The sequence below is a fragment of the Rhinatrema bivittatum genome, chromosome 5 (assembly GCF_901001135.1).
Source record: "Rhinatrema bivittatum chromosome 5, aRhiBiv1.1, whole genome shotgun sequence".
Taxonomy (NCBI): Eukaryota; Metazoa; Chordata; class Amphibia; order Gymnophiona; family Rhinatrematidae; genus Rhinatrema; species Rhinatrema bivittatum.
The window spans coordinates 342,908,165-342,922,007 of record NC_042619.1 but is presented as its reverse complement, the minus strand read 5'-3'; the positions used below and the strand labels follow the sequence as shown (position 1 = coordinate 342,922,007).

At 47.0% G+C, this 13,843-nt stretch overlaps 1 protein-coding gene across 1 annotated transcript in view; it reads right to left on the bottom strand.

Moving 5' to 3' along the window:
• Positions 1-13,843, bottom strand: part of IPO5 (importin 5) — a 278,851-nt gene that overhangs the window by 101,017 nt on the left and 163,991 nt on the right. The window contains exon 19 of the mRNA XM_029604478.1: positions 5,681-5,853. Coding sequence (XP_029460338.1) covers positions 5,681-5,853 — 173 coding nt within the window. The remainder of the gene's footprint in view (positions 1-5,680; positions 5,854-13,843) is intronic.

Sequence of the window (13,843 nt, the reverse complement as noted above, 5' to 3'; positions counted from 1 at the left end):
GAGGCTGCCCGAGGTCCGCTTAGGATTGCTCTTGCAAATTGCTGTGTCCTCCCGGGCCTGAACATCCAGATGGTAGAATCTGGATAATGTATGGATGGAGGACCACGTTGCCGCTCTGCAGATCTCGGCAGGCGACAGCATTCTAGTTTTTGCCCAGGAGACCGCCTGCGCTCTGGTGGAGTGGGCCTTGACCTGTAGAGGTGGTGGTTTTCCCGCTTCTACGTAGGCCGCCTTGATGACTTCTTTAATCCAATGCGCAATGGTTGCCCATGAGGCCGCTTCCCCTTGCTTCTTCCCGCTGTGAAGGACGAACAGGTGGTCCGTCTTTCGTACTGGTTCCGACGTTTCCAGGTATCTGGATTGCAATCTGCTGATGTCGAGATGGCGCAGAGATCGACCTTCATCCGACTTCTTCAAACCTTCCATGGTTGGTAATGATATGGTTTGGTTGAGGTGGAAGTGTGAGACTACTTTGGGTAAGAAGGAGGGAACCGTGCGTAGATGGATGGTCCCTGGGGTGATTCTGAGGAATGGATCACGGCAGGACAGCGCTTGTAGTTCTGAGATGCGGCGGGCCGGGCATACGGCCAGCAAGAACACCATCTTCAGGGTTAGTAGACGGAGAGAGAGGCCTCGGAGGGGTCAAAGCGGGTCCCGCTAGGAATTCCAAAACTAAGTTGAGGTTCCACAGGGGCACTGGCCACTTCAGTGATGGGCGAATGTGCTTGACTCCTTTCAGGAAACGAGAAACATCTGGGTGCGCGGCAATGCTGTTGCCCTCGCTCCTGGGACTGTAGCATGACAGCGCTGCCACCTGAACCTTGATTGAGTTGAGGGACAGGCCCTTCTGAAGTCCATTCTGTAAGAATTCCAAAATTATGGGGACTTTAGCGGAGTGTGGTTTGGTGCTGTGATCTTCGCACCAGGCTTCAAATACTCTCCAGATTCTTATGTATGTTAGTGATGTGGAGAACTTGCGTGCTCGGAGGAGGATATCTATTACTGTCCCCGAGTATCCCCTTCTTCCTCAGTCGGGCCCTCTCAATGGCCAGACCGTAAGAGAATTGAGCTGGATCCTCGTGGAGGAAGGGGCCTTGTTGTAGTAGGTCCCTGTGTGGGGGCAGGGGTAGAGGATCCCCTGCCAGTAGTCTTCTCATGTCTGTGTACCAGGGTCTTCTTGGCCAGTCCGGGGCCACCAGAAGAACTAGGCCTCTGTGTCGCCGAATCTTGTGAATGATTGCGCCCAGCAGGGGCCATGGGCGAAAGGCGTATAGCAGGGTCCCCGGTGGCCAGGTCTGTATCAGGGCGTCGATCCCTGTTGACTGTGGGTCTCGCCTGCGACTGAAGTATCTGGGTACTTGAGCGTTGGATCTGTTCGCTAGCAGATCCATGTCCGGAGTCCCCCACCGATCCACTATCATCTTGAAGGCTGTAGATGACAGCTTCCATTCTCCCGGGTTTAGGCTTTCTCTGCTGAGGAAGTCTGCCGTGGTGTTGTCCTTCCCAGCGATGTGGACGGCGGAGATGTCCTGGAGATTTGCTTCCGCCCAGGTCATCAGGGGGGCTATTTCTAAGGATACCTGTTGGCTTCTGGTTCCGCCCTGCCGGTTGATGTATGCCACCGTGGTGGCGTTGTCAGACATCACTGACCGCTTTGTTTCGAAGTCTGTGGGCAAATCGCAGGCAGGCTAACCTGACTGCTCGTGCCTCTAGTCGGTAGATGTTCCACCCCAACTCGTCCTTGTTCCACCGCCCTTGGGCGGTTAGCTCTTCGCAGTGTGCTCCCCATCCGCTTAGGCTGGCATCTGTGGTGAGCAGGGTCCAGGTTGGAGAGGATATTCTTGATCCCCGGCTCATGTGGTTGGACTGTAGCCACCACCGTAGCTGGGTCCGAACTCTGGTCGGTAGGGGTAGATGTACGGTGTAGTTCTGTGATCGTGGACTCCATTGAGATAGGAGTGAGCACTGCAGAGGTCTCATGTGAGCTCGCGCCCATGGTACCACTTCCAATGTGGATGCCATTAGACCGAGGACTTGTAGATAATCCCAGGCTGTGGGCCGGGTGGCGCTCAGCAGGGTCTGGAGTCGGTTTCGCAGCTTTGATCTCCTCGTGGGGGTCAGGCTGACCTTGTCCTCCTTGGTGTCGAATCGGACTCCTAGGTATTCCAGCGACTGCGATGGTTGTAGGGAACTCTTGTTTGTGTTGACTACCCATCCTAGGCTTTCCAGTAGAGTTATGACTCTGTTGGTTGCTCGGTGGCTTTTCCTCCGGTGATTTTGCCCTGATCAGCCAATCGTCCAGGTAGGGATGGACGAGGATTCCTTCCTTCCTGAGTATCGCCGCTACCACTACTATTACCGCGGTGCGGTGGCTAACCCGAAGGGTAGTGCCCGGAATTGGTAGTGTTGATTCAGGACCTTGAAGCGTAAGTAGCGCTGGTGTTCCTGATGGACTGGGATGTGCAAGTAGGCCTCCGACAGGTCCAGGGATGTGAGGAACTCTCCTGGCTGTATTGCACATATGACTGACCGCAGGGTTTCCATGCTAAATCTTGGGACCCTTAGGTGTCGGTTGACTGACTTGAGGTCCAGGATGGGCCTGAACGTGCCCTCTTTCTTGGGTATGATGAAGTAAATGGAGTAATGTCCAGAATTTATCTCCAGTGCAGGCACTGGGGTTATGGCCTTTAGGGTCAGGAGTCTGGTCAGTATAGCCTCCACTGCTGCCCTCTTGAGGCGGTCGTGGCAGGGAGATTCCACGAACTTGTCCGGAGGGGTTCAAAGGAAGTCCAAGTAGTACCCTTCTCGGATGATGGCTAGGACCCACTTGTCTGAAGTTATCTCGACCCATCTGCGGTAGAATAGGGTTAGTCTGCCCCCTATGGCTTCTTCCCTTGGATGGGTCGGCTGATTCTAATTGTGGGGTACAGCTGGGACCTGAACCCGAGCCGGTTCCCCTCTTGCTGTGTCTGCTCCGAAAGGACTGGTTTCTGGCCGGAGGACGGGGTGCTTGGTAGCTATTCCTATAAGGGTTGAAGCGTTGTGAGCTTCTGCCTCTGGATGGCCTGGGAAAGGGAGCTGGTTTCTCTTTGACTTGTCTTCTGGCAGACGAGGTAGCCAGTTTCTCTAGTTCGCTGCCGAACAGGAGGGATCCCTTGAAGGGCATTCTTGTGAGGCGTGTCTTGGAGGAGGCGTCGGCCGACCAATTTCGCAGCGAGAGTTGTCTCCTGGCTGCCACTGAGGATGACACTCCCCTGGCTGCTGTGCGTACTAGATCGGAGGCAGCGTCCGTGAGCAACGAGAGAGCTGATTCCATTTCTTCTCCCGGGGTGTTGTTCCTAGCTTGAGATAAACAGGAACGTGTCACCACGGTGCAGCAGGTCGCAATTTGTAGGGACATGGCTGCCACCTCAAAGGCTTGTTTCAGTATGGATTCCAGGCGCCGGTCATGTGCATCCTTGAGGGCCGCCCCTCCCTCCACTGGTATGGTGGTGCGCTTAGCGACCACGCAAACTATGGCGTCCACTTTGGGGCACGCTAGCAGCTCCTTGGTTGCTGGGTCCAGGGGGTACATGGTGGATAAGGCTCGACCCCCTTTGAATGAGGACTCCGGCGCATTCCATTCCAGGTCGATTAGCTGTTGTGCCGCCTGTAGGAGGGGAAAATGGTGGGCCGTCTGTTGAAGGCCCTCTAGCAGGAGGTTCATTCTAGGTTCCCCTGGGGTGCCTTGGCCCGGGATAGCGAGTTCCGATAGGCATTGAGATACCAGGTCCGGAAGATCCTCCTTTGCGAAGAAGCGTCTCATGGTTCGATGCGGCTCTGCCCAGAGGGAAGTTCTCCCTCCTCGAGGGGCTCGACTTCTTCCTTGGAGAAATCCGTGTCCCCGTAGGTGGGGCTTCTGGGTGGTGGGAGCCTGTGCCTAGGCCTCAAGGGTCTTGGGGCATGAGGGTCTTCCGGTGCATATGGGTCCACTCGGGTTTCAGACTGCATCTTGACAAAGGCGTGAATCCCTTTAAATAATTCCACCCAGGAGATCGATGCAGGTTCTAAGTTGAGGGGCGCCAGGTCTCTGGGGGTCCCCGTCTGAGGGATGGTCTCACTGGGGCCTGCTAGGTCCGGGGTGTCCCCTGAGGAGCTAGCACTGAATCTTGGGTGAGACTGGCCCTGGCCTGGAGCTCCTAGGGTCTCCTCACATTGGGCGCATAGGGCATCTGCTTCCTCGCTCTGTGCGGCTCTGAGGTGGCATGCTGAGCAGAGGCCTAGAGCTTTTATGCCTGATTCTGGAGGTGTCACTTCTGTGGACGCGTGGGCTCTTATGCGATCCATTGCATCAGATATATATGCGCCGGTGCGCTCCCAGCCGTAAATACGCGCTTTGTAGTGTGCGCGGAGGATTCTTAATGTGCGCTATAACACGCGCCCAACTGTCGGCGCCTATAATACGCGCCCAACTATCGGCACCTATAATACGCGCCCAATCCTTGGGCTCCTAGCTTAATATGCGCCCGACTGTTTTCGGGCGCCTATAATACGCGCCCGTTAACTTGTGCGCTTAGCTTCATTTGAGCGCTCGATCGGGCGGCGAACAAGGCCAAGATGGCGACCTCCTTGGAGGGTCTCCACGTGGGCAGACCCTGCTAATCCTCGATCTTCGGAGACCAGTAAATAAAGGATGTACGCCTTACCTTGTCTTTGGCGCTTCCTGGTTGCGACCCGGGCAGTCTCCGGCTGCGGGGGGAGAGGGTGATTACCTTCACCGCCGCGCTCGAGGAAGTGCACCCGCCGCCTCTAAGCCGCGCCCAAACTCCTCTTGCTCGGGGGCTAAGTCCTGGCCGCGAATCGGCTCCGGACCAAGGCTGCCTCTATGCCGCGCCCGAGCCCTTCTCGCTCGGGGGCTAGGTCCCTGCCGCGAATCGGCCACCGGACCGAGGCTCTTACCTCCGAGGGACCACGGAAATCACCTCGGGAAACTCAACTGGGGGAGGGACCCGAGGGTATCACCGCATGAGTGCGGGGCTCGTCTTCAGGTAGGATTTTTTTTCTTTAAAATTTGGTAGAACGCTCAGCGAGCGTGAAGATAGCTCCTAACTGCTTTGGAGATGGAAAATACTGGGCTTCTGCACTTCCTGCAGGGGTATATGTACTAGGTGCTGACGTCAGATTGAAATCTGATCAGTCTCCAACTGCTAGCACGAGTACACTATACCCAGTGGTCCTGAGTCCATCTGCTTCACGCTAGGAAAACAAAACTTAGGAAAAGTGACAAATTCCAAGACCCTATAGAGACAGGAATAAGAAAACCAACAGAGGAAGCTCGAATCATAAAAAGAATCTTTTTCTGTAGTCAACCCAGACAAAAACAAACTTATAGGCTCCTTGCGGTAGCAGCTGTGTGTGAATTCCCACACATGCCCAGAAACTACTTTTCCAGGCTTTTCAATTCAACTCTGGAATATGCTCTATATCAGAGACTGGTCATCCAGTTTGTTCTCAGGGAATGGGACTATTTAGTACATATACAGCATGTGCACATAACCAAACCACAGTTATAGTTGCATTAAAATGTTAAGTTACCACTGAACTCCAATAATGAATTTAAAAAATTGAGCACAAATTTAAAAATATTCCCTATCAAATATGACAACTATCTTTGTATGCTATAGAAAGGAAAATAATTCACCTTTGCAAATGAATGCATTATTTCTGACAGCACATCTGAATCTGGTTCCGTCCCAATGGCCTTGATCAAGGCATCACACATGAAGTGCCACATCTGGGTGAGGTACTCTAGACCGCGGACTCTGGCACATTCAAGTAGTAGAGGCATAGATTCTGCTGCTGCTACACGAACACGTTTTCAAGTGTTAAGGAAACAATTTGGTTAGCCTCAACCTGCTTGTATGGATAGGTTGATTTTTTTTAAACTGCTTTGAGAACTTTTGAGTTGTATATTAGGTAACACTCCATACTATAAGGATTATATCATGGAGCAGTATGAAATTCATAGATAAGGAAATCAGATCAAACTATGTCCTCTGCTCCATCCCCGCAGTTAATGACATACTAGATCCTCAAGGACAATACTGTAATTGTAATAATACAGAGGCAAACAAACCTTAAGCTTTTTTCTAGGTTTTTCTTCTTTTCCTTGGCAAATCACTGCAAGCACTGCTGACAGTTTTAAATAGTGACTATGTCCTAGCAGTTTGAGACCATTAGCTAAACCTACCAGTGAGTGAGTGGCTACTGCATTTCAGCATACTTCTCCAGATTACAAAATTACTACCATTATTTTATATTCATCTTAAAAGTAACCTCACAATGCTTATTTATATATGAGTTAAAGACAGCTTTACCATTCATATCTGGAGCAAAAACGTAAAGAAAGCTGTATCAAACAAAGAAAAACTTTTGGAATTATTTAGGAAGAATCTTCAAAGGAATCTATTTCCGTTTGCAAAACGTTTCTTCCTGAGCAATTCAAAAAACCATGAGTTACAAAATTTCAATGAGGGAAAAATTCAGACCAAAAAAAGTAGCAAAGGGAATTTATAAAATATGTGGTGATAACTTAAGATACATTGGGCACAGCTGTACTGTTACCACCACTTACCTCCCAACCCAATACCAAAGAAAGAATCAATCACTGAAGTAGAGACAAGAGAATTTAAGCGTTTCAATTTCCAGGCTGTTAAATTAGTATATATATTTATGTAATAGTGTTTTTTGTTCCAAGATAGTGAATTATAGTGCCACAAAAAAAGTGCAAGACTTTTCCTCCTAGCAAAAAGATTAAAAAGAACTATTGACTGTAAAAATCAAACTGAGTTATTTCTTTCTCCTCTTTACCTCAATAAATGCACTGAGCATGGGCGTGACATTCTTAGCACCATACAAAATGAATGCCCTTTTTACACTTTTTTGAGGGTCTGATTTTTTTCCTTTGGGTTACCTCTTATGACTGAGTTTTTAGAAAGTGTTCAGTGAGGGTATATCAACCTTCCGGAATTAAGGCAGATTTACGTTTTTTCACTTTTGTGCTAGTGATCCGGTTTATTGTCTTGCAGCCCTTTGCTATCTTGTATATATTTCTCTGTTATCAAAAATCCTCTCATATACTGATTCATTCTAGAAATTTACACCAAACAGCATATTAAGACAGATACTAAATTCATTTAATTTCAAAGTATAATAAAATTTGACCCAACTTGGGTTAAAAGTGGGCCACAAAATATTTGTCTGGAACCTCACCTTGAGCAATCATTGTGGCTTCATACTACCAAGGATTGTGCTTTCTTTATCCCTAACATTTTTTTCCCCATTGAGCTAATACAGAGCCCCCATGAGCAGCTTTTGGGACATGCCCCCATTTTCTCTGATACAGTTATGCACTGAAGCTGACCCGTGTCTCTAAGCAAGCATGTTTGCTTACTGCAAATGTTTTCTGTAGAAAGCAAGATGAATTAGGGATTATATATGGGTGATGTCATCAGATGGCACCAAACAGACTTGACTCTCCAAGCTGCAGAGCTTTGAGCTCTACTGAGCATGTGCAAGGAATTTCCTCATGGGTGTTGCCTCATGAGCCTCAGTTAGTAACAGACCTAAGCTAGTTGTGTAGTAATCTCTCCAGGAGGTGGGATGGCATTACATGGCTAATTCATGCTTTCTATGGAAAACAGTTTACATTAAGCAAAAATGCTTTTTCCATTGATAAGCAGGCTGAATTAGTCATTACATATGGGGTATACCAAGCTGAGGGTTACGGTGGAGTGATAACTCAGTAAGCAACCTTGACTCACTATGGAAATTGGACTATAATGGGAACAGGTTTTGCAAATCTGCTTATCCAAATCTTTCAGTTCCTGATGTGTTATTAAGCTAGTAATGGGTCATGAAGGTGTGGATTGAGGACCATATCGCAGCTTTGCAAATATCTTCAATGTGTACCTCTCTGAGGTGGGCAACAGAGAAAGCAAACATTCATTATCACCACACTCCAAGGTCGTTTGGGTAGTAGGAGACAAAGAGCTAGTTTGATTGATGAGTGAGTACATTGTTTGCATTAAGCTAAGGACTGTTTAAATTCTAGAGTATGACGGGCTCTCTCCCCATCATGCGTAAGGGGTCTTGGGAAGAAAGTAGGTAGTACAACAGATTGATATGAAAAGCTGAGACTACTTTTGTCAGGAACTTGGGCGAGTTCAGAGGACTACCTGGTTGTGACAGAACTGTAGATAAGGAGGGTAGTGGATGAGAGCTTGAAGTTCACTAACCCTTCTTACTTAGGTAATTGCAACAAGGAAAAGCACTTTCCAAGTCAAGAACTTCAAAAGGAATAGTTTCTAGTGGTTCGAAAGGAGGCTTCATTAATTGAGAGAGAATTACATTGAGGTCCCACGGAACAGGGGGCTTCTGAACTAGGGTTTTCACATGCCCTAGATCTTTCATAAAGCAGGTTATGAGGTGCTGCGTGGAAATGGGTTATTATCCACAAAGGAGTAGTATGCTGATTGCACTCAGATGAATTTTTCCAGAGGTGGGGGCAAGCCCAGAATGAGAGATTAAGTATTGCAATATTTGTGGAGGTTCACAGAAAAAGGATCAAAAACATGCTTCTGGCATTAAATGGAAAATCTTTTCCATTTGAAGGTATAGTTTTTCCTGGTCAAAAGCTTCCTTGAGGATACAAGGATGTCCTTGAGCGCAAATGGTAACTGAAGGTTTGCAATTTCCGTGCATTCAGCATCAATGCTGTGAGGCTGAGAGCCGGGAGACTGGGATGATACAGGGTTTCATCTTGAGTTAGTAAAGCAGGGTCAGACTGCAATGGTATTGGAAGACTGCTGGATAGTCTGAGGAGATACACATACCTAACTTGCCTGGGCCAAGCCGGTGCTATAACAATCAGGGTGGCACAATTCCAAAAACGTTTTTCACTATTTTGGAAACAAGAGGTATCAGTGGAAAAGCATACATGAGGGCTTTGACCCCAATCAAGAAGGAAAATGTCCTGTGCTATCCTATGGGTGCTTAGAAGAATGGAGCAAAATTGATTTAGCTTTGTGTTTTGCTGTGATACAAAGAGGTCCACTGTTGGTACACCTCATAAGTTGAAGTTCGTTCGCTGACTGCTGCAGACCACTTGTGAGGTCAAAATACTCTGCTGAGACAATCTGCTAGAACACTTGTAGAGTTTCATGACATTCAGCCCAGTTCCAGATATTTAGGGCTTCCCGGCAGAGAAGTAACAATCTCATTCCTCCCTGTTTGTAAACAGTGAACGTTGTGATTTGATTATCTGAATCAGGATGTTGTTTTGGAGGAGACGAGTGAACGCGATGAGGGCATGTCATATTGCTCACAGCTCTAGTAGATTAATCTTAAAGATTCCTGCTGTGACCAAATTTCCTAGATACCACATCATCCCTCATGTGCTCCTCAGCCTTTGGTGGACATCTGTCATGAGGATGAACTGGTATGAGGCAAGTAGAGGGGTGCTCCTTCTGTATAGCTCAAGGATTCTTTTGTCATTGATGGTGTGATGTGCCCTACTACCAAAGAAGGGTTGCACGAGCTGATCCTATTGGGAACACAGACCCCACTTTGTAGATACCACATGTGGAAGTGTGTCAATGGTTCTACATGGATCACAGCTGCCATATGACCTAGTATGACCTGTAGTTTCCTGGCTGTGGATCATGGATTGGAGAGCAGCACCCAAATGACCGAACACAGTCTACCTACAGTCACTGGGCAGAAAAGCCCTCTGATGTAAGGAATCTATGTCACACCTATGAACTGTAGTTTGAGTGGATATCAAGAGGATTTCTTGAAGGTGATGAAGAAGCCTAAGCTCTGCAAAAGTCTTATAGTTGTGTTCAAAGAGTAGAGAACTGCTTCTTGAGAATTTGCAGTTATCAATCGACAAAGATATGCTGCCACTACAGCGAGGCATTTCATGAAAACTCATGGCACAAAAGACAGGTTGAATGGAAGGATTTGTATTGGTAGTGGAATAAATTCACTTGGAACCGCAGGTAGCACCAATGGGCTGGGGTGAATCTGAATAGAGTATAGGCATCCTTGAGATCCAAGGCACACACCCATTCACCTTGCTGAATGAATAGAAGGATCATGCTGAGGGAGTTCATTTTGAATTTCTCCTGAAGGATATACTTTGTTGAGAGGCCTCAAGTCCAGAACTGGACGCGTTACCCCTGATTTATTGGGAATAAGGAAGCAATTGAGTAGAAATCTTGCTGGTGTTGTGAATCAGGAAAGATCTCCACCTTCTGTTGGTTGTTTATTTTATTTATTTATTTTTAACTTTTCTATACCGACGTTCCTGTAAAAGATACAAATCACATCGGTTTACAATGTAACTGCAAAATTCGCTCATAGGCGATACAAAGAACAGGGGAGACAATTAACAATGGAACGGATCATAAAGCATAACAACCTAACAAGTCATCTCAAAACAGATGAAATGATAACTGAGAAACAATAGGGACAATGCACTGGACTGTGAAGTCTTGCTAAAGTGTCCGTTAGAATGAGTCAGGCCGGGGGGGGGGGGGGGGGGGGAGATTAAGTGTCTGGGAAGGCTTGGCTGAATAGCCAAGTCTTGAGTTGTTTTTTTTTTTGAAAGTCGATGGGCACGACTCTTGCCTGAGGTCCGGAGGCAACGTGTTCCATTGATGGGGTCCAGCTGTCGATATGGAGCGCCTTCTTAATGATGTTTTCGCTTGTGGGGCGAAAAGAGTGTCTTTATAGGTACTTCTGAATAGTCTAAATGAGGTATGTGGTCTTAGTTGTGTAGAAGTGTTGAGGGATGTGAGGTTGTGTTTCACTTTATGTATGATCATGAGGACTTTGAAGAGAATTCTGGATTTGATGGGAAGCCAGTGGAGATGCTGAAGGGTGGGGGTGATATGTTCCCTTTGTTTGGTATTGGTGAGAATCCTGGCTGCTGAGTTCTGGACCATTTGGAGAGGTTTGATATAGTTGGCTGGGAGACCGAGAAGAAGGGAATTGCAATAGTCCAATCTTGAAAGTTTGATGGACTGCAGCACCAATCTGAAGTCCTGGAAGTGAAGGAGAGGTTTTAGGTTTCTGAGGACTTTCAGTTTGAAGAAGCACTCCTTAGTGGTGGTGTTCACAAACTTCTTAAGGTTCAGCTGGTTATCCAGGATCACACCCAAGTCTCGAACAAATGGAGAGTGTTTAATAACTGAGAAGATAGTGAGATATGAGGCGTGGTGGGTTGAGAAGAGATTGCACTTCCTAAAGGATTTGTGGTAGCTGGGAGGGATCTGGACCGGGTGGGGGGGAGACGACGACAGGGAAGGGAATAGGAGTTTGGAGAAATGCAACCGGTACCCATGTTGCACAATGAAGAGAACCCATGAGTGATGCGACGCCAGTTATTGTTGAAATGTTGAATTTGTCCCACTACTGGAAAGGCAGGGTGCTCACTAGTCAATGGGATCAAAAACCGGGCCATAGTTTATGTTGTGCCTGCTAGGCAGTCTTTTACTGAAGGTGTTTCCATTAACTGGGCCCGGCCAGAAGTTATTGACGCTGTTGTGGAAGAGGTGGGAACCGGTATTGTTGAAAAGACCGGAAATGTCTGTGAAAGTATTTCTTTTTGTAGGAGTAGTAAGGATGCCACAACTGAGCATGCTGTTCCAGGGCCAACGAAAGATTGAACTACTACATTTTGATCCTTTGTGGGATTGTTTCTCAGAGCTTCTCTCCCAGGCATGGGAGGTCCACTAATTTCTCATGAATATCCTATCTGATGGAACTAGCTCACAGCCAAGCCATGCATCTGGCTCCAATGGAGGTTGCAGAGTCTCTTGCAGAAGAATCAAATGCTTGGGGAAAAATAGGAGAAGGTAGTGAACCACTTCTTCCAAATCCCAGAAAAGCTATGGGATAGTATTTTGGTCTGACAAAGTAAATACAGTTTTACTGTATTTACAATCATGATTGTGCTGTGCCATAGAGAACTGGTGGATACCAATACAGGCTGAGAACTTTGCAGCCTGAAATGTCCTTTTCTCCGAAGTTGTCAAGTAGTTTATAATCTTTACCTCGTGAGAAACTGGAGTAAATACATGTCTTTGCCACCTTCATAGCAGACTCCACTAAGACTGACTGGTGTGGTAGATGGACTATATCAAAAACGGGAGAATGTTGAACTCAATTTGAGATCTTGCTTTTTTAGATGTCGGAGAACATGAGATGGACGTTTCTCAGAACTTCATGAGAAGCCTTTAGAATGTCATGAATCAGTAAGGCCGCTAGTGGTTGTCCAGGATCTTTAGACCAAGAAGTTCTGTTCACAAGTCTTTAACCTTACGAACCTCAATACCCAGGGCTATCAAACTTCTCTACAAATTTGGAGTAGTTAAGGTCCTTTGGAGGGGGAACAGTGTTCTGGAGGGTCTGGTAGTATCCTAGTGAATTCATCTTCTGATCCTAGGGGCTCTGGTTCAATGAGCCAGGACATCAGTGAGGAAAGAAGGGGACAATGGGTGCGCTTCTGTTTAGGGTCACAGAAGCAATCTGCCTTGTGACTTCCAAATGCGTGTACTCCGCTGCAAGTGAATATATTGAGGAGCCTCTGATATGGGGTGATGATGATATCACCCCTAAAAGGTGAGTTTGGGACTCCATTCTCAGGAACTGCCAATACTATAGTGGAGAAGAGAGGCTGGAGAGTTCCATCTCTCACATAAAGGAGATAAAGAAATCCCCACTATACCTGCAACTTGCTGGTAGGACTGCTGTGTCCTCTGGCCCAGGGTTGGTGGAAGGACCTCATCTTCCGAAAACAGAATTATTGCCAGATATGTAATAGGTGGTTAATTGGAGGTGAGTGGTATTATAGCACTTCAAAGTGAATTATATTCAGGTACTATATATATTTCTCTATCCTCAGATGGCTTATAACCTAAGAGTTGAATTTATTAAGGATTTTTCTCTGTGTCTATGGGAAAAATGCTTAATAAATTAGGTCATAAGTTTGTAACTGAAGCAATGAAGAGTACAGTGACTTGCCCAAGATCACAAGGAGAAGTAGTGGGCTTTGAACCCTTGCTTCCCTGGTTCAAAACTTGCTGCTCTAGCCACTAGGCTACTCCTTTACTCTACTAATCTTGAAGAAGTTCTCCAAACCAATGAGGGTGGAAAAGGCAGTTTTACTCCTCCTAAGGCTGATCTTGGATGAGCTGAAAAATACTGGGTTGGAAGACCTCTTGGATCCTAGAATGAGAATTCAGCATCTCTTGCTGATCCAGATGAGGCTTATGCTGGAGGATAGCCCAGGTACCTCATGGAGCAAGACATGTATTGAATGCATCATGGCTTGCTTCGGGAACACCAGCACTCAATGTGAAGAAAAGGAAAATTGGTTCTTACCTGCTAATTTTCGTTCCTGTAGTACCACAGATCAGTCCAGACTCCTGGGTTTGCCTCCCTCCAGCAGACAACATTTTACTGACATTGCCACTTAACGAGGTGCCACCTGCAGTCTCAGTATTTTTCTATATCCAAGCCAAATAAAACTGCAAATACCTAAACATTAATGAACCTTCCCCAAACAAACAGTGGGAACAGTTAATTTTGCCCACATCAAAACCCTATGTAGGACTAACAAAACCTGTGCCATTCTTCAGATCAATTACAAAGAAACAGCAGATCGAGCAGACTCTCCAAATTTCCCCTTCCACTAAAGGGCGGGACTCTGGACAGATCTGTGGTACTACAGGAATGGAAATTAGCAGGTAAGAACCAATTTTCCTTTCCCTGTATGTACCCAGATCAGTCCAGTCTC